Here is a 23,844-nt window from a genome sequence, read left to right as displayed (position 1 = left end):
TTTTGCATGCTATTTCTTATGGCCTTTGTGCTCTTTAAACATGCACTGAGCTCTTTATGCATGCATCGGTAATAGATCTTTTATTGCTTTTGAGTATTTTTCAGACAATGGCATCAAGTGGCCTACAATTTCCAGGTTCATGTCTCTCTTCTACCTGAGCATTTGGATTTGGTTCACACTTTCCCATTTTCTTTATTGATTTTCTGAAGTCGTACCTATCTCCTTTGTCATTTCTTCGAGAGGTTGAGAGTGTGCTGCCAGTCTGCTTGGCTTTTCGATATTTAATTGAATATTCTGTAGTGACTCTATTGTTTCATTGCAATGGAACGAGATAATTGGATTTCTGTAACCACGGCCATTGGGATTGTTTGTGAAAGGTGGGAGATGGCACAGTACAAACCACAACACATCCACTTTCTGTGTGCGGAAGTCAAAATAATGTTCAAAGTTGCTGCTACCCAGTCTTCTGGGAATTTTAATTACATGCAAAATCAGATGAAAGATGCCGTCAAACATATGTTATCAAGTCTAAGATTATTGATTTGTATTTACTCACATTACCATTAAATCCAACTGCAGCATAGATCTTGCAATAGTTCTTAAGAATAAAAACAAAGTAATTTGAGTCGCTATAATAAATGACATCTGGCAACTAATTATGAAAAGAAGGTTCATTTGTATTCTGAACGTTACATAGTAAAACATTACCAACAGCAAACTATCATTAATAACATTTCAGAACATGGAAGAGTGGTGACATTGATCTTGGGCTCTAAACCAAAATGAGTGCTCATCAATTGACAGTCCATGTTAGACCATTCCCATTCACTTTCTAGCGACCATCTCATGAATACTAATTGAAACAGCTAGTCACTGGTGACCCGTCAGAACTTCCAATCTTGCATCGCACCAGCACGAAATTATATCGGTCAAAAACCCGATTGGTAAAGAGTGGTGTACACAAGACTGTCCTCAGGTCAGAGACTTTGATGTGAGTGCACCAAAGCCTTTCTGCCATAGTGCTGCACTGCTCCTGATTCTCTGCTCACCACTCTGCTGGGTCAGACCGGTTCTTGCCCTCCATTACCATGCTGAGCTGATCTTCATGAACAGCACCGTGCTGCTGGACCCATGGACCCTTCTGTGTCAGTACAGTGCCTAGGATTGGGGAGGACAGGGGTCTCCTTCCCCCTGGTGCCTCACACCAGTGTCTATCTGCACAGCACTGTACTGCGGGACTCATGCAGCCACAGCAACAAAGGTCTGACGTTCGACTGGTGGCTGAAGTGTGAGGTGAGGCGGGGGAAGAGTTGGCTTCTGATGAAGTCAAGGGGGCAATGTGGAAGGAGGGCTGAGCAAGGAGGGGGTGTAGGGCAAGGGCTCACAATGGCAGGCAGAGTGGCGAATGAAGAAAACCAACAAAGGAAGGCAGAGGGAAGACCGAGAGGCGGCAAGCTGGACCCAATAAGGATGCATTATGAGCTCACAAAGGGGTCAAAGAATACCACATCATTTACTGAAGGTGATACAGAAAAACTCCAGATGTGGTGGGTAGACATCCATGTGGGGCATGGGCGTCTTACAAGTGATGGACTCATGTGGGAGTGTTGTTGAATCGAGGAACAGACTTTTTCTTGAGGCTGCTAGCCTTTTCCCTCTGGGTTGCTGACATCCTGCACAGTCTGGTGAAGACAGGCGAGCTGGAAAGAGTGATATGAGTGTGCTGTACTGGTGTTTAAATACATCACTGATTCCTTCAAACCTGCCAGCTGATGGCAAGCGGACGAATTGGCTGCTGGCCCACCATAGAGGCTGGTTTAGCACAGTGGGCTAAACAACTGGCTTGTAATGCAGAACAATGCCAGCAGCGCGAGTTCAATTCCCGTACCGGCCTTTCCGAACAGGCGCCGGAATGTGGCGACTAGGGGCTTTTCACAGTAACTTCATTGAAGCCTACTTGTGACAATAAGCGATTATTATTATTAGGTGATTCAGAGGGAAGCTTGTCTGTGCATAATTGATGAAGTTCCAAATGCAGAATCTGGCATGGGATCCCGCCATTCTGACCAGCCAGAAAGGTGCCACCAGAGTTGCTCCCACGCCCCCCCCCCCCCCCCCCCCCCCCCCCCGCCCCGCCAACCCCCAACTGCACTTTGTCTCAAAAACGGAGAATTCAGCCCAATGTGACTCTTCTCCAGAAACAATTTTGGACTTGAAATATTAATTCCGTTTCTCTCCACATATGTTGCCAGACCTGCTGGGTTTTCCGGCACTTCCTGTTTTTGCTGAAAAAAAGATACATTTGTGTCGACAAAAAATATTTTTTTTCAGCAATACTAGTTCTGTATTACCAAACAATTACTTTCTGTTTTTTTCCATTTCACTCCATGATGTATTTGCATTGTGTCTCCACCATGTTAATATTGTTTGGTTGCACCTTCCATGTCAAATGTTTCACCCTTTGGTTCTGAACTCTTCCCAGGACTTGACCATCTGGCAAAGCTTATCGAATGCCATTTTTTGTTAATGGGCAGATTTCAAGACAAAGGGCGTCATCTAAATGTGGATTCCTTAGCAGCACTAACCTCCATCCACTTACCCTAGTACAACCATTTTAGTCTTCATTTTATTCGTATGACTATGGTCAATATTCTTTTGTTCTCTACTCCTCCAAAACTGAAAATATGCCCCATGCTGTTTCTCCTCCCTGCATACTCACATTCAAAGTACAAGAACAGTGGTTCAATTTCCTGGAAGCCTGCTCCTTTGGTTCAATGTGGTGAAGTGCAATCTCATCTGCCCTAATTCTATATTGGAAACCCAAACCCAACTCCTGGGAACTGAGCCATTGAACATGACCAAGGGAAGCCACTTGCATCTGCTTAGGTACATTCCACAACCTGCCCGTGGAATGCAGATGTAGTACCATGTTGGCAAAAAGGAGGCATGGAAAGATCCCAGGAAATGTGCTTTGTTGCTTTGTTCTGCTGCTAATGGAACAAGTGAGCCTCAGGAAATGATAGTTTCCAAATAAAGTTTGGCGGGGGGTGGGGGGCTTCATTTTTTAACCATCCTCGTTTAAACTCACGTCATCCCTCATCTCTTAACCCATCCTATCAAACTCCTCACCACTATAAACTATGTAGATTTCAATGTAAATCATTAATGGCTCCCTTTGGCTCTAGTATGCCAGGGAATTTCCTTTCCTCAGAAAATCATGATTTTCTGCATGTGCTACTTGATCTCCAATCTCTTTTTCTCAACTAGATTGTCACCCCATCCACCAATGTAAATTTTATCACTCCCTGCAGTACCGACCAAGTGTGGCAGCAATACCCACTATCTGCAAGATGCACAGCAGCAATTCCCCAACTCTCCGTCGACAGCACCGTCCACACTCATGATGTCTACCACCTGCAAATTTCCCTCCAAGTTACACACCATCCTGACTTGGAACTATGTCACCGTTCCTTCACTTGTCATTGGATTAAAGTCTTGGAATTGCCATCCTAACAGCACTGTGGGTGTACCTACGCCTTGTGGACTCCACCCGTTCAAGAAAGGAGCTCACCCCCACCCTCACAAGGAGAACTAAGGATGGGCAACAAATGCTGGCCTTGCCAGTGATGCCCACATTCCATGAAATAATTAAAAGAACCGTCTACACTACCTAAATGCATGCCTGTTACCCCCTGCCTGAAGCCCTTTAGTCTGGTTTCTGCCTGTCCACACAGAAACCTTCTTGATCAAGGCCAAAAACATCATGTATGATGTAACAATGGGCTTGATTTTAATCCTTGAGGTGGGTAATGGGAGTCAGGAAAATGCCCATCTTGTTCTGTCCTTCTTGGAAGAAAGATCGTGCAAAGGCAGTATTTTCATTGTATGCTGTGGAATGCGGCACAGGCCCAGCGAGCTTGAGAAAGAATTTAGAGGCAGCTACAGCGGCTGTTGGGTACAGAGGTGGGCTGTTTAAAAGGAGCACCGACTGCGCCTGCGTAGCCTAACTGGACGCTGTTTAGTACTGGTTTCCACAATCGTGGACCAGGCGTGATGCCATCTTGGGGATCTCAGAGGCCATCCGAGCCCCCCCCTTGATGGTCGAGGCAGGGCAGGGGTTATACCCTGGCACTCCCCGGAAGCCGGGCACCTTGGCATTGCCAGGGTGCCTGGTTGTCACTGTAGGATACCAGGCTGGCAGTGCCAAGGTATCTGGGTGGCAGGTTGGCACTGCAAAAGGTCAGGGCTTTGGGGGTCATGCCCATGAAAGGGGAGGATGAAGGGGCCGCAGATAGATTGTGGGGGTAAAGGGAAGAGGGGTCCTGAATGCTGGGGATCCTGAAAGGGGTGGGGAGGGTATATAGATTGCGGCATCCTTTCAAAATAGTGCCCCGATATATGAGGTGCCAGTTCTGCTGGCACGTTCAGTTTACCAGTGCCAGGAAAGAGTGGCCACAATGGGGAGAAACATTCTCAGGCCCAAAAGATGGACAAATGCCATTGAATAGAAGTCTCCACCTTGGCATTGCAGACATCATGAAACACCCTGCCAACCCTGCCCGAGATCACACTTTGAAATTTTCCGATGAAGTGCACCCTATATATTTATGGATGGATGTACTTGCATTCACTTGATTGAATCCTAGTGGATGGGAGCTATCCTGTGATAAGAGGTTGAGTAAATTGAGCTTATATTCTTTGAAATTTAGAAAAGTTAGAACTGACCACATCGAAACATGCAAGGTTATAAAGGAAATTGATAAATTGGACTCTGAGAGGTTGTTTTCCCTGTCTAAGAAATCCAGAACACGGGCACAATCTTTGGCTAGGTCTTCGATCCTTTAGAGCTAAGGTGAGGAGAAAGTTCTTCACGCAATAGGTTGTGTATCTTCGGCATTCTCTACCCCAGAGTGTGGTGGATGCTCCATCGTTGGATATATTCAAAGCTGATATCGACCGATTATTGCAATTGAGAAATATGGGGAAGTGGCCAGAAACTGGACTTGGGGCAGAAGATCAACTATGATTATATTGAATAGTGAAGCAGGCTTGAGGGGCTGTGTAGTCTACTCCTGTCCTTTACAACATCTGTGGAGAGAGAACAGGTTGGTGACTTTTCCACCCTTGGTCAGATGTTGCTTGTGACTACTGTTAGCTTTTTAAACAATTTTCACCACGCTTGATATTTCCAATAAATATTTTTGAAATATTAATGAGATGGAATTGCATCACGTTCAAATTGATGGAATTAGTTTTCATTCCGATATCTATTTAATGAGTAAATTCAAATAATAAATGGTCTTAATCCATTCTGCATAATAACCAGCTAATCAGGATTCAGATCAGCTTTAGCTGCACTGGAACTGCCTCACAAGGAAGCGTACCATGAAGAGCAGAACCACTAGAATCTGTGCCAAATAGAAGCATGCCAAGAAGAACTGTGTGATGAGGAACCATGTCACAAGCAAGCACACTTAACCACCCCACAAGAAAATGGGCTGCAAGGGAATTCACCAATAAGAAGCAAGTCATGAACAATCCCGTAACAGCCTCCCCGGACAGGCGCCGGAATGTGGCTTTTCACAGTAACGTCATTGAAGTCTACTCGTGACAATAAGCGATTTTCATTTCATTTCAAAGGACTGTCCAAGGAGGAACCATGCCAAGAGAAATGGTGCATAAGAGATCATGCCACATGGGACCACATGCCGTTGAGTAGATCTGTTGTAACTTTTCTCCAGGATCAACTTCTTTTCATTCTTTACATTATTACATTTTTAACATAGATTCCAATCAGAGTAAATGTTGAAAGCCTATGGGATATATATATCCCAATGGAGACACTGAATGTAAATTGGCTGTGACATCATTGTGCATGACTTATCAGGTTAATGATAAGAGTGGATAATAAATGTCTCACGGTTTTCATAATGCGTCCTCCACCTCCTTAACATCGGTTGTTGAAATCATTTTCTGAGGATAAATAATGGGAATAGTGTGTATTCCATGAAGGAGTGTTGCCATATGATGGATGGACAGCAACATATGTATACATTATAGAGATATTATTAAAATAGCAATTTTGTTAAGGGAATAGAGAGAGAATTTGCATTTATATACAACTTTTCACATTCTCAGGACATCCCAACATGCTCTTACTCCCAATGGATTACCTTTTGTGAGGGATAATTTGATTTGATTTGCAAGCTTCCCCAGAGCTCAGTCATTAAACACTGTGTCATGTCACACTGTGCAATGCACACTAGGAAGCTCCTAAATCCAGCTCTTGGTCTGTGCTAAATTACATGCTTTCCAACAACATACCAGTTCTGGGACTAAAATGGCTTGGCACCCCTTTTCTAAAACACGGGAAGATCTACATGTAGTTCTACTTTGGATCCTTCAGCAATAACAATTGCTGGAAAGCAATTTTGTGTGGTCATCAACTGAAGAAGGTATCATCCATAATTGAATAACCTGGCAGCCCTCACTACATAAACTCACACAAATAATAACCCTTTGGGCAAGGTCACAGATGGCTGCTGTCACACCAGCACGAGCCAAGAGTTGAGAAGGAGGGAGACATTTGAGGGAAAAAATTGGCATTTTATTGTTCCAGATGGTATTTTTTAAGAAATTGATAATAATTTCACAGTTCAGTGCAAAATCATTTTGCAACAGTGACAGAAAATCAACAATGAGTAGACAGAGGTGATTAACAGAGATAGATATGGTTCAGGCCGCTGGTTCATTTACAAATCAAAAATAATGAAGATTCCCATTTATGTAATTTGTACCATTACCCTGTCATTTTATATTATATGCATTAAATATTTTTGCTTCACATGGCGCATGGAAAATAGTAGCATTTTGTAAATGAACTGCACAGAAACTGTGCTGTGCAATATACCTGGTACAATAGAAAATCCAATATTGGCAACACCACATTACATTTGTTTGAGTGGTGGCTTATATGGTTAATTTAGTGCAGAATATTAGTATAATGAAAAGATAATACACAAATGTGAATTATGAATTGACACTCTCAAATTAATTTATAACTCATCCTCAATAGCGTTGAACATATATTTTCGAATCAACAGAATAGGCAGGAATTTCCTCAATCTAATTTACACCATAATCGCACCATTATTTTCATGCTGTTTTCGGTGACCGTTCCGATAGGAAGTTACATACCATTCCCTGCAGAGCTCATTTATTTATGCTGGAACATAAATACCAATATAAAGCAAGTCAAACTTTTGTGTGACCAACAGAGATTCCACAATATAAAAAGCACTGCACAAAGATCATTATTCAATAGGATGCTTGGAAGTGCCAGCTGCTGCTTCTCTCGTTCTTTTTTAAATTTCTGTTCTCAGTTGAGTAGAAATTGGACCGCATTGTCCTGTTGTGCAAGGCCCATTTTTGAGGTCGACATCCTGCGGACAAAGGATACTTGAAAGACATTTGAGCCAAGAACGAATTGGGCTACATTTCACTTGGTGGTTGCCCCTAACAAGCACTAGGGGCAGGACCCTCTGTTTGGGAGATTGTGTTCTCCTGCCGGAGGAGGAATTGCCTGTGCCATTGAACACAGTGGGGCTATGGAAATGAGAAGGATAGAGAAATGGTCTAACAGAGAATTCCTTTCAGTGCAAAAGTGGCAGAAGTCGCATGCGCACGTGTTTCCTCACTACAAAGATGTGCGGGCCAGGTAGATTGGCCATGGTAAATTGCCCCTCAATGTCCAGGGTTGTGTAGGTTAGGTTATGGAATTACGTGGAGGACACTCGTAAATGGGAAGCTTGCTCATTCAAAGGATCGGTGCAGACTCCGTGGCCTCCTTCTGCACTATGGGGATTCTATGATCTATGAATCACCTGGGCAAATCGTACTCCAAGGTGTAGGAAGGGAACCATATCCAATATAGGGTTTGGCCCCCGAGGGGGACGTAACAGAATTACCTCTGTGTGCTGTGGCCCAATTATCCCTTACCCTCTTAACTCCACATAATGTGAGATCAACTAGGTCTTGGGGATGAGTGTCTCTTATTTGCGCTAATTACATCAATGCAATCTGGGAGGAACTGTCCAAACCAATGGGAATATTAAGTGTCAGTTACCCCCAAAACTACTTCGGACCATGTTTTCTGAGACATTTCACACTCTTTCAATTTTAATTTGCCCAAATCAGCTCCACTAACTGAACATGCAATGCCTCCAGGTTACAATTGTGAGATTATGCCAGAGGCACTGCTTCAGGAAAGCTCTTCAAATTATGCTGATTTCCTCAGGCCCACAAGTGCTAGTAGACATGTTTTAAAATGTTTTCATAACAAAATAATTAGTTTATAAGAAACTCAATATTAAATGGTTCAGTGTCGTTTTTGTTTAAAAAAAAATTTATTCTCCTTTTTCATTTATTCTCCCAAATTTACACCCAACAGTAAACAATAATCAGTAACGAATGCAATGTCAATCCCCATAACAACAACAGTCCCATCCTCCCACCAACCCCCAAACATTTGCCCGCATGTTAACAAAAACAAAAAACATAACATAAACAAAGAGGAATCAGGAATCACCCATAGTCATCATTAACACATACAGTCCCCCTCCCCCCAACCCTCCCAGCCCCCAACCCCCCTAATGTTCGATGCAATCCAATTCTCAAAGTGCATAATGAATAACGCCCATGAATTGTAGAACCCCTCCATCCTTCCCCACAGTTCAAATTTGACCTTTTCAAATGTCAAGAACTCCAGCAGGTCACCCCGCCACGCCAGGGCACAGGGTGGAGAGGTTGATCATCACCCTAACAGGATCCGCCTTTGGGCGATCAACGAGGCAAAGGCTACATCTGCCCGTTTCAACCCCGGGTGGTTCAACACCCAGAATATGGCCTCCCGAGGGCCCGGGTCCAATTTCACGTGCACCACTTTAGAGATTTTCCTAAAAATCTCCTTCCAGTAATCCACCAGCTTTGGACAGGACCAAACCATACCCACCTCCCCCCCCCCCCCCCCCCCCCCCCACCCGTCACGTTCACACACATCTTCCACCCCCTCAAAGGGCCGGCTCATCATCGCCCTTGTAAGATGCGCTCTATACACCACCTGCAGCTGTATCAGCTCCAACCTCGCACACGAGGTGCAGGCGTTCACCGTCCGGAGCACCTCACACCAGAACCCCTCCTCCATACCCTCTCCCAACTCTTCCTTCCCCTTTGCCTTGATCCATTCCAGTGGCGCCTTCTCATGCTCCGAAATAGCCCGTAAATCGCTGATACTACCCCCTTCTCCAGTCCCCCTGTCGTCAGCACCTCCTCCAGCAGTGTGGAAGCTTTCTCTACCGGGAAGCTCTGTCTCTCCTTTCTGGCAAAGTCTCGAACCTGTATGTATCTAAATATTTCCCCCTGCTCAAGCCCATACGTCGCTCCCAGCTCCTTCAATCCCGCAAAACGAACCCCAAGAAATAAATATTTTTGTGTCCTAATTCCTTTCTCTGAAAATTTCCATCCCACTTCCCTGGCTCAAATCTATGGGGCGCGATTCTCCGCTCCCCATGCCGGGTGGGAGAATCGCTGGAGGGCTGTGCGACTCATGACACGCCCCCCTGGCGCCCCCATGATTCTCCCACCCCCGCTCAGAAGAATCACCGCTCGCTGTTTTTCACGGCAACCGGCGATTCTCTGACCCGGGTGGGCCGAGCGGCCTGCCGTTCGCGACTCGTTCGCGACGGCGGCAACCACACCTGGTCGTTGCCGTCGTGAACATGGCGGCAAAAGCTGGTTTGAAGCTTGTGGGGGGCGGAGAGAGAAGTGAGCACCATGGCCGTGCTCAGGAGGGGACGGGCCCGCGATCAGTGGGCACCGATCGTCGGGCCGGCGTCTCAAAGGGACGCACTGCGGTCCCGTTCCTGTGGCCGAACAAGATCAAGCCGCCACGTCTTGTGGGGCAGCGGAGGGGAAGACGGCAACCGCGCATGCGTGGGTTTGAGCCGTCAGCCGTCGTGACATCAGCCGCGCTTGCGTGGGTTGGAGCCAGCCAACCTGCGCATGCGCGGCTGACATCACTTAGGCGTGCCGGCCGCGTCATTCTCGGCGCGCCGTCATGACGCTTGCGTCAAGGCCCGGCGGCCAAGAATTACGGAGGGCCGCTCCTAGCCCCCGGGTGGGGGTGAATAAGGTGAGAGGAGCGGCCTCCAAGGCCGTCGTGAAACTCGGCCGAGTTCACGACGACCTTCCTGATTTTTCGCGGGAGCAGAGAATTCTACCCATAGTTCCCTCAAATCGGCATTTCCCTTGATCCTGCCCCCAACCTGAAGTGCTGTCGAAACTGCCTCCAAATTCTCAATGAAGCTATTAATACCGGGCTCCCTGAGTATCGTCCCGGGGCTGTTGGGAGCAGCGCTGTCGCAACCTCCTACTCTTACCTCCTACAATCCCGACCTCCGACCCAAACTCTCCTCCATTCTGACCCATTGGGAGTCAATCCCGCTGATCCAGCTCCGTACCTTCTCCACATTCTCCGCCCAGTAGTAATACATAAGGTTCGGAAGACCCAAACTCCCTGCCTACCTTCCTCTCTGCAGTAGCACCTTTTTAATTCTGGCCACCTTCCCTCCCCATATGAAAGAGGTAATCATCCCTTCAATCTCTCTAAAAAATGCCTTTGGCAGGAAAATCGGCAGGCATTGAAAAATAAACAGGAATCACGGCAGCACATTCACCTTAACCGCCTGTACCTGACCCGCCAGTGACAGGGGGAGACCATCCCAGCTTGCCAGATCAGCTTTCACCCTCCCCACCATCTAGAAATGTTGTACCTACGGAGCTCCCCCCCCCCCCCCCCAATCTCGAACAACCTGCACCCCCAGGTATATAACGTGAGTCCCTGCCTTATGGAATGGCATCCCACCTCCCCCCCCCCCCATAACTGCCCCCACCCCCAGGCAAGACACCACTAAATATTCACTCTTGTCTAGATTTAATTTGTACCCTGAGAAAGACCCAAACACCCGAAGCATCTCCAGTATTCCCCTATTTACGCACTTGATTCCGACACGTATAATAACAAGTCATCGGCATATAAGGACACTCTATGCTCTATCCCACCCCACACTATCCCTTTCCATAACCCCGAACTTCTTAATGCGATGGCCAATGGCTCAATGTCGATTGCAAACAGCAGGGGGACATAGGACATCCCTGCCTAGTCCCACGGTGGAAAGGATAGTATTCTGAGCTGATGTTGTTTGTGCGGACACTGGCCCTTGGCTCCTTATATAGTAGCTTTACCCAGTCCACAAATCTGGGTTCAATTCCAAACCGCTCTAGAACTGCCATCAAGTACCCCCATTCTACCCATCAAACGCCTTCTCGGCGACCAATGCCACAACCACCTCTGTTTCCTTCCCCTCCGCCGATACGATAACCACGTTCAATACCCTCCTAATGTTTGAAAAGAGCTGCCTCCCTCTCTCAATCCCCATCTGATCTTCACCTATCACCTTCAGGAGGCACTAGCCTACCTGCCAGTACCTTCGCCAATATCTTTGCGTCCATGTTTAAAAGTGATATGGGCCTATACGACCCACATGCCGTCGGATCTTTATCTTGCTTAGGTAACAGGGAAATCGATGCCTGTCCCAAGGTTTGTGGTAACACCCCCTTCCCTATCACCTCTTCAAGCATCCCCACCATCAGGGGTGCCAGCTTATCCTTGAATTTTTTATAATATTCCACCGGAAACCCATCCGACCCTGCCACCTTCCCCAACTGCATCCTCCCAATCGCATCTTTTATCTCAATGTCGTTTTTTAAGCCAGTTCAGTGAATTCGAATTTGATTATTCACAGAGGATAACTGATTCAAGGATCCTTATTGAAAAGGCTTATTTATCTGATGAACCCATTACATCTCTTAAAAATATAAATGAAACCACTGTGGATTATTGTTAAAAATATCCATCTGGTTCACTAATGTTCTTCAAGAAACAAAACCTATCATCCTTATCTGATGGTATATATGACTCCAGACCCATAGAAATGTTGTTGCCCGTTAATTGACCTCTGAAGTGGCTGAGAAAGTCACCCAGTTTGAATGAAACTGCTAGGATCAGCGATAATGAGAATAAAACTGGACTGACTCCTGGTATCAACCCAGGTACCTGATTCAGACACAACAAAGGTTCACCCTGTCTAGTCGATCCTGCAAAGTTCTCCTTACTGTCATCTGAAAATTGTACAAAATTGTGAGAGCAGTCCCACATAGTCAAGCAATAGCCTGACATGGTCATACTCACAAAATTATATCTTTCAGTCAATGTCCCTAACTTGTCCACCACCACTGAATATATTCCACTAGCAGGACAGATGCAGCAGAGATGAAGTGCAATGATATACAATAGGCATAGGAGCCCTTAACATTGATTCTGGAATACTAGATATCATGGCATCAGGTCAAACGTGCTGATTACCTTTCTGCAAATTAGGAATTGCTACTCTTCTATGTTCTATGTACTTGAATGAAACACAGAATGTAGTAATGGCACAATATGAGTTCTGGGTGGGAAAATGTAATGCCCATCACTAAAAATGGCTCGGTAGGACCACTATAGACTGAGCTGGCTCAGCCCTGAAGGATATACCTGCCTGAGTGAGCCTGCAGCAGGTGGCAAGGGAGCCAACAAGGACATTAAACCTACTTGACCTCCTCCCCACCAATGTACCTGTCACAGATTCATTTGTCCAATACAGTATTAGTGGAAGAGACCACCACACAGACAAAGACCCATCTTCACAATGAGGACACGTTCCATTCTAGTTTTGTGGCATTATCATTGTGTGAAATGGGATAGATTCAAAACAGATCTGGTCACCCAAAACTAACTATCCATGAAACGCTATGGGTCATCAGCAGCAGCAGAATTGTATTCAATCACAATCTGTAACCTAATTGCCTGGCATATTCCTTACTCTCAAACCAGGTTCAATAAGTATAAAAGAACAGTCAGGAGCGTAAAACAAGATGCCAACCTGCTGGCGCTACACCACAGGACTACTTGCATTCTCAATAGTGGAGACAGCATGCTATGCTGCAGAGCTAAGCAATCCCCTAGCCAACAGTCGTGGCTAAACAATTCTGACAAAAGGTCAGCAGCCTGAAATAGTAGCTCTATTTTTCTCTCCACAGATGTTGCTTGAGAATTTCAAGCATTTTCTGTTTCACTTCAACTATTTCAGCATTCTCCTGAGCAAGCCTTCTATAAATTTGAGCTAATCCAAAATCCTGGTGCTTCTGTCCCAGCTTGCAACAAGTCTCATTCAGGTACCATTCCTGTTCTCGCTAACCTACCATAGCTCCACAATATGCCTGAATTTAAAGGTTCTCATCCTCGTGTTCAAGTGCCTCTTCCCTCCCTACCCCTTTAATCGTTATCCCTACAACCTTCCAAATACTCTGTGTTCTTCAACTCTGGTTTATTGTGCCCGCCCCCTCCCCATCTCACTTCCTTTACCCACTACTTTGCAATTTCTTTCCTAAACCTTTATGTCTGTCTTTCTCCACCGCCTCCTTAAAACGTAACGCTTTTGGTCAAGCATTTGATCAACTGCCCTCATGCCTGCTTTACCCTTAATTTATATCTGATTTCTCTTCTTGCGAATTGCCTCGGGAGGTTTTACTTCATCAAAGGCAAGTTGTTTTTGACTCTACCAACCCTTTTATATATCATTTGCTACATATAAAAGCTTGATTCCCAAAATCCTGCCTTCAATCATTAACAAATACTCTAGTGAAATCACAAACATTTTCTTTTTGAATGTATTCACACTGTGTTTGCAAAAGCAACCATATTAGTTTCTTTTCCTCAATGTGGAAACGATAGTATTCTATAACAGTGCGATGCTGATCAAATATATTTAAGTAAGTTGGAAGTGGAAGTAAATGGTGAATAATAAATGTTAGCAAAAATATGGAGCTTGATTTAAATGAAACATTTCTATGATAACTGGCCAGGTAATTGATTACTGGACAACTGTTCTTGAATTAAAATTATTTTCTTTCTTAAAGGCATGAATGACTTCAGTTATCTGCACACAAACTGCTTTGAAATTTCAATGTACGTGGGCTGTGACAAATTCCCCCATGAGAGTGAACTCCCAGATCAGTGGGAAAACAACCGAGAATCCTTCCTGGTTTTCATGGAACAGGTACATTATAGAGGATTCATTCACCGTACTATATATCTACGTCTGTAACACCGGTAAGAGAGTGACTATTTCTGGGTGGAGGATGTAATACTGTTCTAGTGCAGGACAAGCTGGACTGGGTGATAATAGTGGACAAAAGCACGTGTGGTCGCTTATCATTTCAGGAGTCGCTGACTCATTTCAAAGAGACGGTAACGATTTTGAGGCTCTGGCTTCATTTACCTCTAAGTACAGGCTGCCAAACATTTCTTTTTTGCAGCTTAAAGGATTACGTTGGGCCTATATCGGGCTGCGACACTTGGTAGCAAGGTAATTGTGGGAATGGGGGTCACAATCACACAGTGTGGTGTGGGGGAGATTCCGAAGTAGCATCCCCCAGCCCCACAGATATAACTTTACACCTACACAAGCCCAGCGAGTGTACGTTTATCAGTCACACAGCTGATCAGAACAGGCCAAGCATGCATTCTGACCAGTTGCAACAAGCAATGTCAATCGGTATCTCAAACTGCATCTTAAAAGTAGCCAAGAGCCTGAACGAGGCAGCCGTTTTGAGCATCCAGTCGTAAGCCCTTTTCAAAATGCCATTAAATGCATTATCAGGCTTAATGGGGTGTTAAGGTCAGTGACCCATTTCAAGGCTTTTACCATTCCAATAGTGCCAGAATGACAAGTTAAAAGTACTCCCTTCCTTAAAATGCACAAATGTTTTGCAGACTTGATGCATCAGCCAAATATCCAAATAAATAAAAGATGTGCAGGCTACAACAATATTTGGGATGTTTCAAAATGTGGTTTCTCTTAAATTGGAAGCCTGGTTTTCATTATTTTATCTATTGATTTGCTAAGATTTATTCATGCTTAAGGTATGTTATAAATAAAATGTCACTGCAGTCCCTCCATCCTCCCTTTGAGAGATAGCTGCCTGCTGGTGATATAACCAGAGGATCATCGCACTTCAGACGAGGGGCAAGGATGAAAAGGCAGGGTCTTCATGAATAACCTCAGCTCATACAGGAATTGAACCCATGCTGTTGGCATTGCTCAGCATCACAAACCCAGTAATCCAGCCAACTGAGCTAACCAACCCCCTGGATTTTATATCTGTTCCTTTTGAGGCACATAGTAAGCACATGGACAGAAAAGTAGTCGACCGTCGTAGCCCATTTCAGAAAATGATAGGTGCTGTTATGGAGGTGATGGCTGTGGTGGCTATAATTGCACTCCTTGAATGGAAGAAGACCGTAGCACACAATGACTGTCAGTCTGTCAGCCAAATACTCATGTTAGTGCTATTACTGCCTCATTTCTGGAATGAGTCACCACCACCCTGCTGCATTTGACATACCCTCTGACATTTCTCCCATCTATGATAAGCTTAGTACCCTCTTTGTGAATAATTAACTCTCTTCATTCCTCTGTTCTGTGCTTTTGGATCAAAACATGATGCAAGGAGCTTAAGTGAAAGCTACAATAGGTCCTTGTGAGCGACTGTTGCTTTGAGTCAGAGATGATAGTCACTCTTTGATGCTGGAATGGTGATAATAGGCTTAGCGAAATGAGCTTCAGCGCTCAGAGGTCTTATTGTTGAAGCAGCAACATTATTCTTACTAAAATGTGACCTGCATTAACCGGCCAATGTAGTTATCAAAGAATAGCTGGCCTAGCCAGCAACGCCCACATCCCGTGAAATTAAACAAAACTGACTTTTCCTCAAATTATGTTACAGTTCGGTTCAGATTGTTGTATTATTTTTAAAATTGCAGCACCCATATATAAAATGCAAAAAGGTCAGTGGTATAAATTTGATTAGCAGACAGGAAGCAAAGAATAAATGGGTCTTTTTCCGATTGGCAGGCAGTGACTAATGGGATAACGCAGGGATTTGTTCTAGGACCCCAACTGTTCACATTATATATTAATGATTTGGACGAGAGAACTAAATGTATTATCTCCAAATGTTCAGACGATACAAAGTTGGGTGGGAGGAACTGTGAGGAAGATGCAAAGATGCTTCAGCGGGATTTGGACAGGCTGAGTGAGTGGGCATATCTATGGCAAATGCAATATAATGTAGGTAAATGTGAGGTTATCCACTTCGGTAGCAAAATTAGGAAGTGTAATGAGAATACCGTTAAGAAATGGATGTTTATTACTGCAGTGATGTCAGAGAGTGGGTGGAGCTGGGCTGTCTGTCAGCTTTTTACTTTTGCTTTGGGCTTTTTGCTGCAGGGTGGGTTTGGTTTCATTTTAGTTTTGGAGAAGCTGCAATCACAGCGGGATGTGTGTGAATCTCTGCAAGCTTATGAGTGTCCATTTGCTGGTTTCAACGTGGTAATTGTTCTCAGTCATGAAGTTAAGCCTGATGTCTTTCTGAACAAAAGGTGTTTTTTAAGTCTTACTTAGTGTTGTAGTCTTTGGGGGTTGTATTTGAATTAATGGTTGCAAAGATGTTTACTGTATGTTTTAAGAAGGTTAACTTGAATTCACAGAATAAACATTGTTTTGCTTTAAAAATACTTTTCCATTTCTGCTGTACCACACCTGTAGAGTGGGCTGTGTGCTCCCCATACCACAATCTATTAAAAGTTGTGGGTCAGGTGAACTCCATGATACACTTTGTGGTTCTCTAAACCCTGGCCCATAACAAATTGGGGGCTCATACGGGATAAAAGTCTATCTATTGGATTGGCTCAGTGAATGTAAAGACAGTGAGAGGTGAGCATACTGTGGTTGCTTTTCAGGTGTGGTATTTTAGTTTAAATAGGGAATATGTTGTGGACAATGGCTCTTTCAGAGGCTCTGAAGTTTTTGGGGGTGGAGACGGTCACACGCAGTTCCTTACGGACAGAGACTAAAAGCAGACTGTCAGATTTGGCAAAAGCATTGCAGTTAACATTACCTGACAAAATGCGAAAAGATGAGGTAATTATGGCGGTGGCTAAGCATTTAAAGTTGCCTGAGATACAGTCTGACTCATTAGAAATGGAAAAGATCCAGTTGCAGATTGAGCACTTGAACATGAAAAAGAATTAAAGCAGCTTGAATATGCAATGAGAGAAAAAGAAAAGGAGAGAGAAGAAACAAACGAAGAAAGACATAGAGAGGAAAAGGAAAGAGATAGAGAGGAAAGAGAAAAAGAGAGAGAGTTTGAACTTCAGAAAACGGCTATGAAACTTAACAGTCAGTTCAAATTGGCAGACGTAAAGGGAAACGTGCAGTTGGAGGTTAGTGATGAGGAAGAGCGTCATAGTCGAAGGCTTGGTGGGGATCTATTTAAATATGTCCAAGCATTGCCAAGGTTTGACGAGAAGAAGGTGGAAGCCTTTTTCATTTCATTTGAGAAGGTAGCTAAACAAATGAAATGGCCATAGGACATGTGGGTATTACTGATTCAAACAAAGCTGGTAGGTAGGGCGAGTGAAGTGTTTGCATCGCTACCGGAGGAGGTATCTGGGATGTATGAGGAGGTGAAAAAATCCATCTTAGGTGCATATGAACTAGTGCCTGAAGCTTACAGACAAAGGTTTAGAAATTTTAGGAAAGAATTTGATCAAACATCCATGGAGTTTGAAAGGCTCAAACAGAGTAATTTTAAGATGTGAATAGGGTCTTTGAAAATAGACCAAACATATGAAACTCTCGGAGAAGTTATGCTTTTGGAGGAGTTTAAAAATTCAATTCCTGATGTCGTGAGAACTCATGTGGAAGAGCAGAGGGTTAAAACTGCGAGATTAGCAGCAGAAATGGCAGATGATTATGAATGAGTTCATAAAGCTTGGTTTCCGACATCAGTTTCAGCCGGTGAGAGATAGAACTGGGGACAAGAAAAATACTCAAGTGAAATGAAATGAAAATCGCTTATTGTCACGAGCAGGCTTCAAATGAAGTTACTGTGAAAAGCCCCTAGTTGCCACATTCCGGCGCCTGTTCGGGGAGACTGTTACAGGAATCAAACTGTGCTGCTGGCCTGCTTGGTCTGCTTTCAAAGCCAGCGATTTAGCCTTGTGCTAAACAGCCCCTACTGGGGTAAAGGTAAATGTGATCTGATGGGACATAATAAGGAGAGTGTACCTCAGATTGAAAAAGAAATCCAGTAGGGTGGAAGAGAAATGAAAAGTTTCAAATGTTTTCACTCTAATAAACTAGGCCATGTAAATTCACAGTGTTGGTGGTTGAAGAAAAGCACTGGGAAGTCTAGGGCGCGATTCTCCACTCCCCACGCCGGGTGGGAGAATCGCAGGAGGGCCCCCCGACTAATTGCACGACCCCCTGGTGCCCCCGCGATTCTCCCACCCCCCTCTCAGAAGAATCACCGCTCACCGTTTTTCACGGCGACCGGCGATTCTCCGACCCGGATGGGCCGGGCGGCCTGCCACACCTGGTCGCTGCCATCGTGAAATCGCCGTGAGATGCCCGTTTTGGGGCTTGTAGTGGGCCTGGTGGGGAATGAGCACCACGACTGTGCTCGGGAGGGGACAGGCCCACGATCGGTGCCCACCGATTATCGGGCCGGCGTCTCAATCGGACGCACTATTTCCCCTCCGCCTCCCCGCAAGATCAAGCTGCCATGTCTTGCGGGGCGGCTGAGGGGAAAGACGGCCACCACGCATACGTGGGTTCGAGCTGTCAGCCGTCGTGATGTAAGCCGCGCAAGCGTGGGCTGGAGCCGGCCAACCTGCGAATGCGCGGCTGACGTCACATAGGCGCCGCCGTCGCGTCATTCTCGGCGCGCCGCCTTGACACAAGCATCAAGGCCCGGCGGCCGAGAATAACGGAGCGCCGCTCCTAGCCCCCCCCGGGTGGGGGTGAATTCGGTGAGAGGAGCGGGCTCCGAGGCCGTTGTGAAACTCGGCCGAGTTCACGACGGCCTTCACGATTTTTCCCGGGAGCAGAGAATCGCGCCCCTGATGTGGTAAAACAGGATAAGACAGTGGGGTTTGTTAAAGTGGTAAAGGAAAGTCCAAGTGAAGTGAAGAAGGTGTGAAGAAGGTACCAGATCTCTTTAAAGTGTAAAGTGGGTAAAGTGTATCATGTGTATCAGGAGGAGCAGGTAAAGAATTCACAAAATACGGGATACGGGAGCTAGTAATGGTACACGATGAGGAGTTTGGTAGTTTGGGAAGAATATTGCCAGAAAAGGTGGTAATATGTGGAATTCAGGGTGAGAGGAGTAGTGTTCCATTATATAAGATAAGGTTGGAAAGTCCAGTGAAAAGTGGTGTAGTGGTAGCAGGAGTAATAGAGAAACTATCTTTTCCAGGAATACAGTTTATCTTGGGTAATGATATAGCTGGATCGCAGGTGGGAGTGATGCCTGCTGTGGTTGATAAGACAGTGGAAAATCGGACAACTGGGGCAGGATTCTCCGACCCCGCGCCGGGTCGGAGAATCGCTGCGGGCGACGTGAATCCCGCCCACGCCGGCTGCCAAATCCTCCGACGCCGGAGATTTGGCGGGGGGCAGGAATCTCGCTGCGCCGGTCGGCGGCCTCTGACAGCAGCCCCCCCCCTCACGGCAATTCTCCTGCCCGTGATGGCTGAAGTCCCGCTCGTTCTATGCATGTCCCGCCGGTGAAAATTGGAGTAGATCCTTTACCGGCGGAACCTGGCGGCGCAGGCGGGCGCCGTGGTCCTTGGGGGGTGGGGCCCTGGGAGGTGCTTCCACGTGGCCTGGCCCGCGATCGGACCCACCGATTCGCCGGCGGGCCTGTGCAGTATGGGCATTCTATTCCTGCGTGCTGGCCGTGTAAGCTTCCGCGATGGCCGGCGCGAAGGTGAACCCTCCCCGCGCATGCGCTGGGATGATGTCAGCAGCCGCTAATGCTCCCGCGCATGCATGGACCCGCGCCAGCTGGCAGAGTCCCTTCGGCCCCGGGTGGCGTGGTGCCAAAGGTCTTCACGCCATCCGGCGGGGCACAAACCACTCCGGCGCCAGCCTTGCCCCTGAAGTTGCGGAGGATTCCGCGCCTTTGGGGCCGCCCGACGCCAGAGTGGTTCAAGCCACTCCATCCCGCCGGGACCCACGACCCGTCGGGTACAGGAGAATCCCGCCCCTGAAATGTTGAAGGACGAATATCCTGGGATTTTTCTGGATTGTTTAGTAACTAGGTCGTAAAATCACAGGTTAAGACAAGAGGAGAAATCAAAGAGTGAAGATGAAGTGGAAGTTCAATTATCAGAAAGGATTTTTGATCAGATGGTTGAAAAAGAACAAGAACAGGTGGAGGATGAGGCAGATATTTTTTAGTTCAGGAAAAGTGGTGGAGTTACAACGTAAAGATATAGAAATAAAACAGATGTATCAGAAAGCATACGGAAGAGGAATCTGAGTGTATGCCAGAGTGTTATTACTGTAAAAGTGATGTCTTGATGAGAAAATGGAGACCTTTACATAAGCAGGGGGAAGAAAAGTGGGCAGAAGTTCATGAAGTAGTATTGCCGGTAGGCTATAGAAAGCAGGTGTTGCGAGTTGCACATGAGGTACCAGTGGGAGGTCATATGGGAATAAGGAAAACTCAAGCTAAAATATAGAAACATTTTTATTGGTCTGGACTACATCAAGATGCAGTTAAATTTTGTCAATCATGTCACACATCTCAAGTGATAGGGAAACCTCAAGCAGCGATAAAAACAGTGCCCTTAATGCCCATTCCAGCATTTGAGGAACTTTTACAAGGGTCCTAATTGATTGCGTAGGACCGCTTCCTAAATCAAAAAATTGGAATCAATATCTTTGACGATCATGGATGTGTCTACTAGGTTTCCAGAGGTCATTCCAGTACGTAAAAGATTGTTGAGGAGTTACTTAAATTCTTTACTAGATATGGACTACCCACAGAAATACAATTGGATCAAGGATCAAATTTTACCTCAATGTTATTCAGAGAAGTTATGGATAGCATAGGAATAAAACAATTTAAATCAACTGCGTACCATCCAGAATCGCAGGGAGCAGTAGAAAGGTGGCATCAGACATTAAAGACAATGTTGAGGGCTTATTGTCACGATTATCCAGAGGATTGGGACAAAGGAATTCCATTCGTACTGGTTGCAATTAGGGATGCACCAAATGAGTCAACCAAATTCAGTCCTTTTGAACTAATTTTTGGTCATGAGGTAAGAGGACCACTTAAATTGATTGAGAAAAATTGGTGAGTGAGAAATCGGAAATTACATTATTGGATTACGTGTCATATTTTAGGCAACGATTAAATAGAGCAGGTAAATTGGCGAGACAACATTTAAAAGTTGCACAAAATATGATGAAACGGGCAGCGGACAAGAAATCCAAAGTTCGTAGTTTTGCCAGTGGAGATAAAGTTTTAGTATTGTTACCAATGGTAGGTGAGCCTTCAAAAGCAAGGTTTTATGGATTTTATCAGATTGAAAGGAAATTAAGTGAGGTGAATTATGTGGTAAAAACACCAGATAGAAGGAAGAATCACCAAGTGTGTCATGTGAGTATGCTTAAAAGGTACTTTGAAAGGGAAGGAGAGTAAAAGGAGGAGGTTTTAATGATTCTAACTCAAAGTAACGAACCAAATCCAGATGACTGTGAATTTGACATACCACAAATTAAATTGGAAAATGAGAATATTCTTAAAAATTGAGATAAATTGTTGAGTTACATTCCAGAGGAAAAACGAACTGACCTGAAGGAGTTATTGATATCACATGGACAAGTTGTAGAGATAAATTGGGAAGTACTAAAATGGCTATACGTGATGTTGATGTAGGAAATGCTGTTCCAATCAAACAACATCCATGCAGACTTAACCCTTTAAAATTGGCACAGGTGAACAAAGAGATTGAGAGTATGCTTAAAAATTGCATAATTTACGTGGGTTGCAGCCAATGGAGCTCACCCATAGTGATGGTACCTAAACCAGACGGTACCCAACGGTTGTGTGTGAACTATAGAAACTATATACAAGAACAGACTCTTATCCTATCCCACGTTTGGAGGATTGCATTGAGAAAGTGGGCCAATCAGCTTTTATTTCCAAACTGGATTTACTTAAAGGTTACTGGCAGGTACCTTTATCCGAAAGAGCAAAGGGGATTTCAGCTTTTGCGACTCCAGATGGTATATACCAATTCAAAGTTAATGCCATTTGGCATGAAAAATGCCCCAGCCATATTTTAACGTTTAACTAACAAAGTCATTTCAGGATTACCCAATTGGGCGGTATACATCGACGATCTGGTAATTTTCAGCCAGACATGGAAAGAACATTTAAAACATCTGATGGAGTTATTCAATCGACTTCAGGAGGCGGGTTTGGTGGTAAACCTAGCCAAAAGTGAATTTGGAAAAGCCTAAGTCACTTTCCTTGGCCATACAATTGAACACGGTCGAATGGTCACACAACATGTGAAACCAACAGTTATTGGGGAGTTTCCAATACCCGTGACACGAAGGAAAATAATGCGATTTCTTGGCATGAGTGGATTTGATCGAACATTTGTGAAAAATGTTTGTGGCGTGATTGCTCCACTGGTGGACTTGCTAAAGAAACGTCGAAAATTTCAGTGGACGGAGGACTTTCAACAGGCATTTGACTGCCTGAAAGCTGTGATAACCAATGCTCCTGTGTTGGAGAATTGCAAGGGACTGTGATCAGATTGAACTAAAGTATCTGACTTTGAAGAGAAATGCCGAGGCGTAGAGAAATGAATGGATCGTGCAGAGACCTTCTTGTTCAAAGAGACAGTCAATCGAGAAGGATTTCAGTTGGAGGAAGAAGAACAAAAGAAAAGAAAATATTATTATACCTGTTTGCGTGTGTTGGTTTTTTGAAACGAAAAAGGATATTTACTGTGTGCATTTCTTCAAAGATAGTGAAAAGCTGAAAATTAAACCATTTTGAAGTTGATGGCTTATTTTTTTGGGGGGGGAGGTGTAGTGAGAGTACCTTTAAGAAATAGGTGTTTATAAATGGGTGTATATACAAATATCTATAGTGAGAGTACGTTTAAGAAATGGGTGTTTATTACTGCAGTGATGTCAGAGAATGGGTGGAGCTGGGCTGTCTGTCAGCTTTTTACTTTCACTTTAGGCTTTTTGCTGCAGGGTGAGTTTGGTTTCATTTTAGTTCTGGAAACTGTATTTGAATTATTGGTTGCTAAGATGTTCACTGTATGTTTTAAAAAGGTTAACCTGAGTTTATAGAATAAACATTGTTTTGCTTTAAAAAATACTTTTCCATTTCTGCGGTACCACACCTGTAGAGTGGGCCGTATGCTTCCCATACCACAATCTATGAAAAGTTCTGGGTCAGGCGAACTTCATGATACACTTTGGGTTCTCTAAACCCTGGCCCATAACAGAAGGCAGATTATTATTTGGATGGGTGTAAATTGAGAGAGATGGAAAGTCAGTGAGACCTTGGTGTTCTCATGTATCAGTCACTGAAAGTAAGCATGCAGGTTCAGCAGACAGTAAAGAAGGCAAATGGTATGTTGGCCTTCAGAACGAGAGGAATTGAGTTTAGGAATAGGGATGTTTTATTGCAATTGTATAGGGCATTGGTGAGGCCACATTGGAGTATTGTGTACAGTTTTGGTGTCCTTATCTGAGGAAGAATGTTCTTGCTATGGAGGGAGTACAGCAAAGGTTTACCAGG

The 23,844-nt window shown here is 44.8% G+C and overlaps 1 protein-coding gene across 1 annotated transcript in view; it reads left to right on the top strand.

Moving 5' to 3' along the window:
- Positions 1 to 23,844, top strand: part of cpxm2 (carboxypeptidase X (M14 family), member 2) — a 259,608-nt gene that overhangs the window by 214,610 nt on the left and 21,154 nt on the right. Inside the window, exon 12 of the mRNA XM_038773322.1 lies at positions 14,077 to 14,216. Within this exon, the coding sequence (XP_038629250.1) occupies positions 14,077 to 14,216 (140 nt within the window). The remainder of the gene's footprint in view (positions 1 to 14,076; positions 14,217 to 23,844) is intronic.

Source organism: Scyliorhinus canicula, chromosome 16 (genome assembly GCF_902713615.1).
Source record: "Scyliorhinus canicula chromosome 16, sScyCan1.1, whole genome shotgun sequence".
Lineage (NCBI taxonomy): Eukaryota > Metazoa > Chordata > Chondrichthyes > Carcharhiniformes > Scyliorhinidae > Scyliorhinus > Scyliorhinus canicula.
Note: the sequence above shows the minus strand (reverse complement) of the source record. Positions and strands in the feature narration are given on the sequence as shown.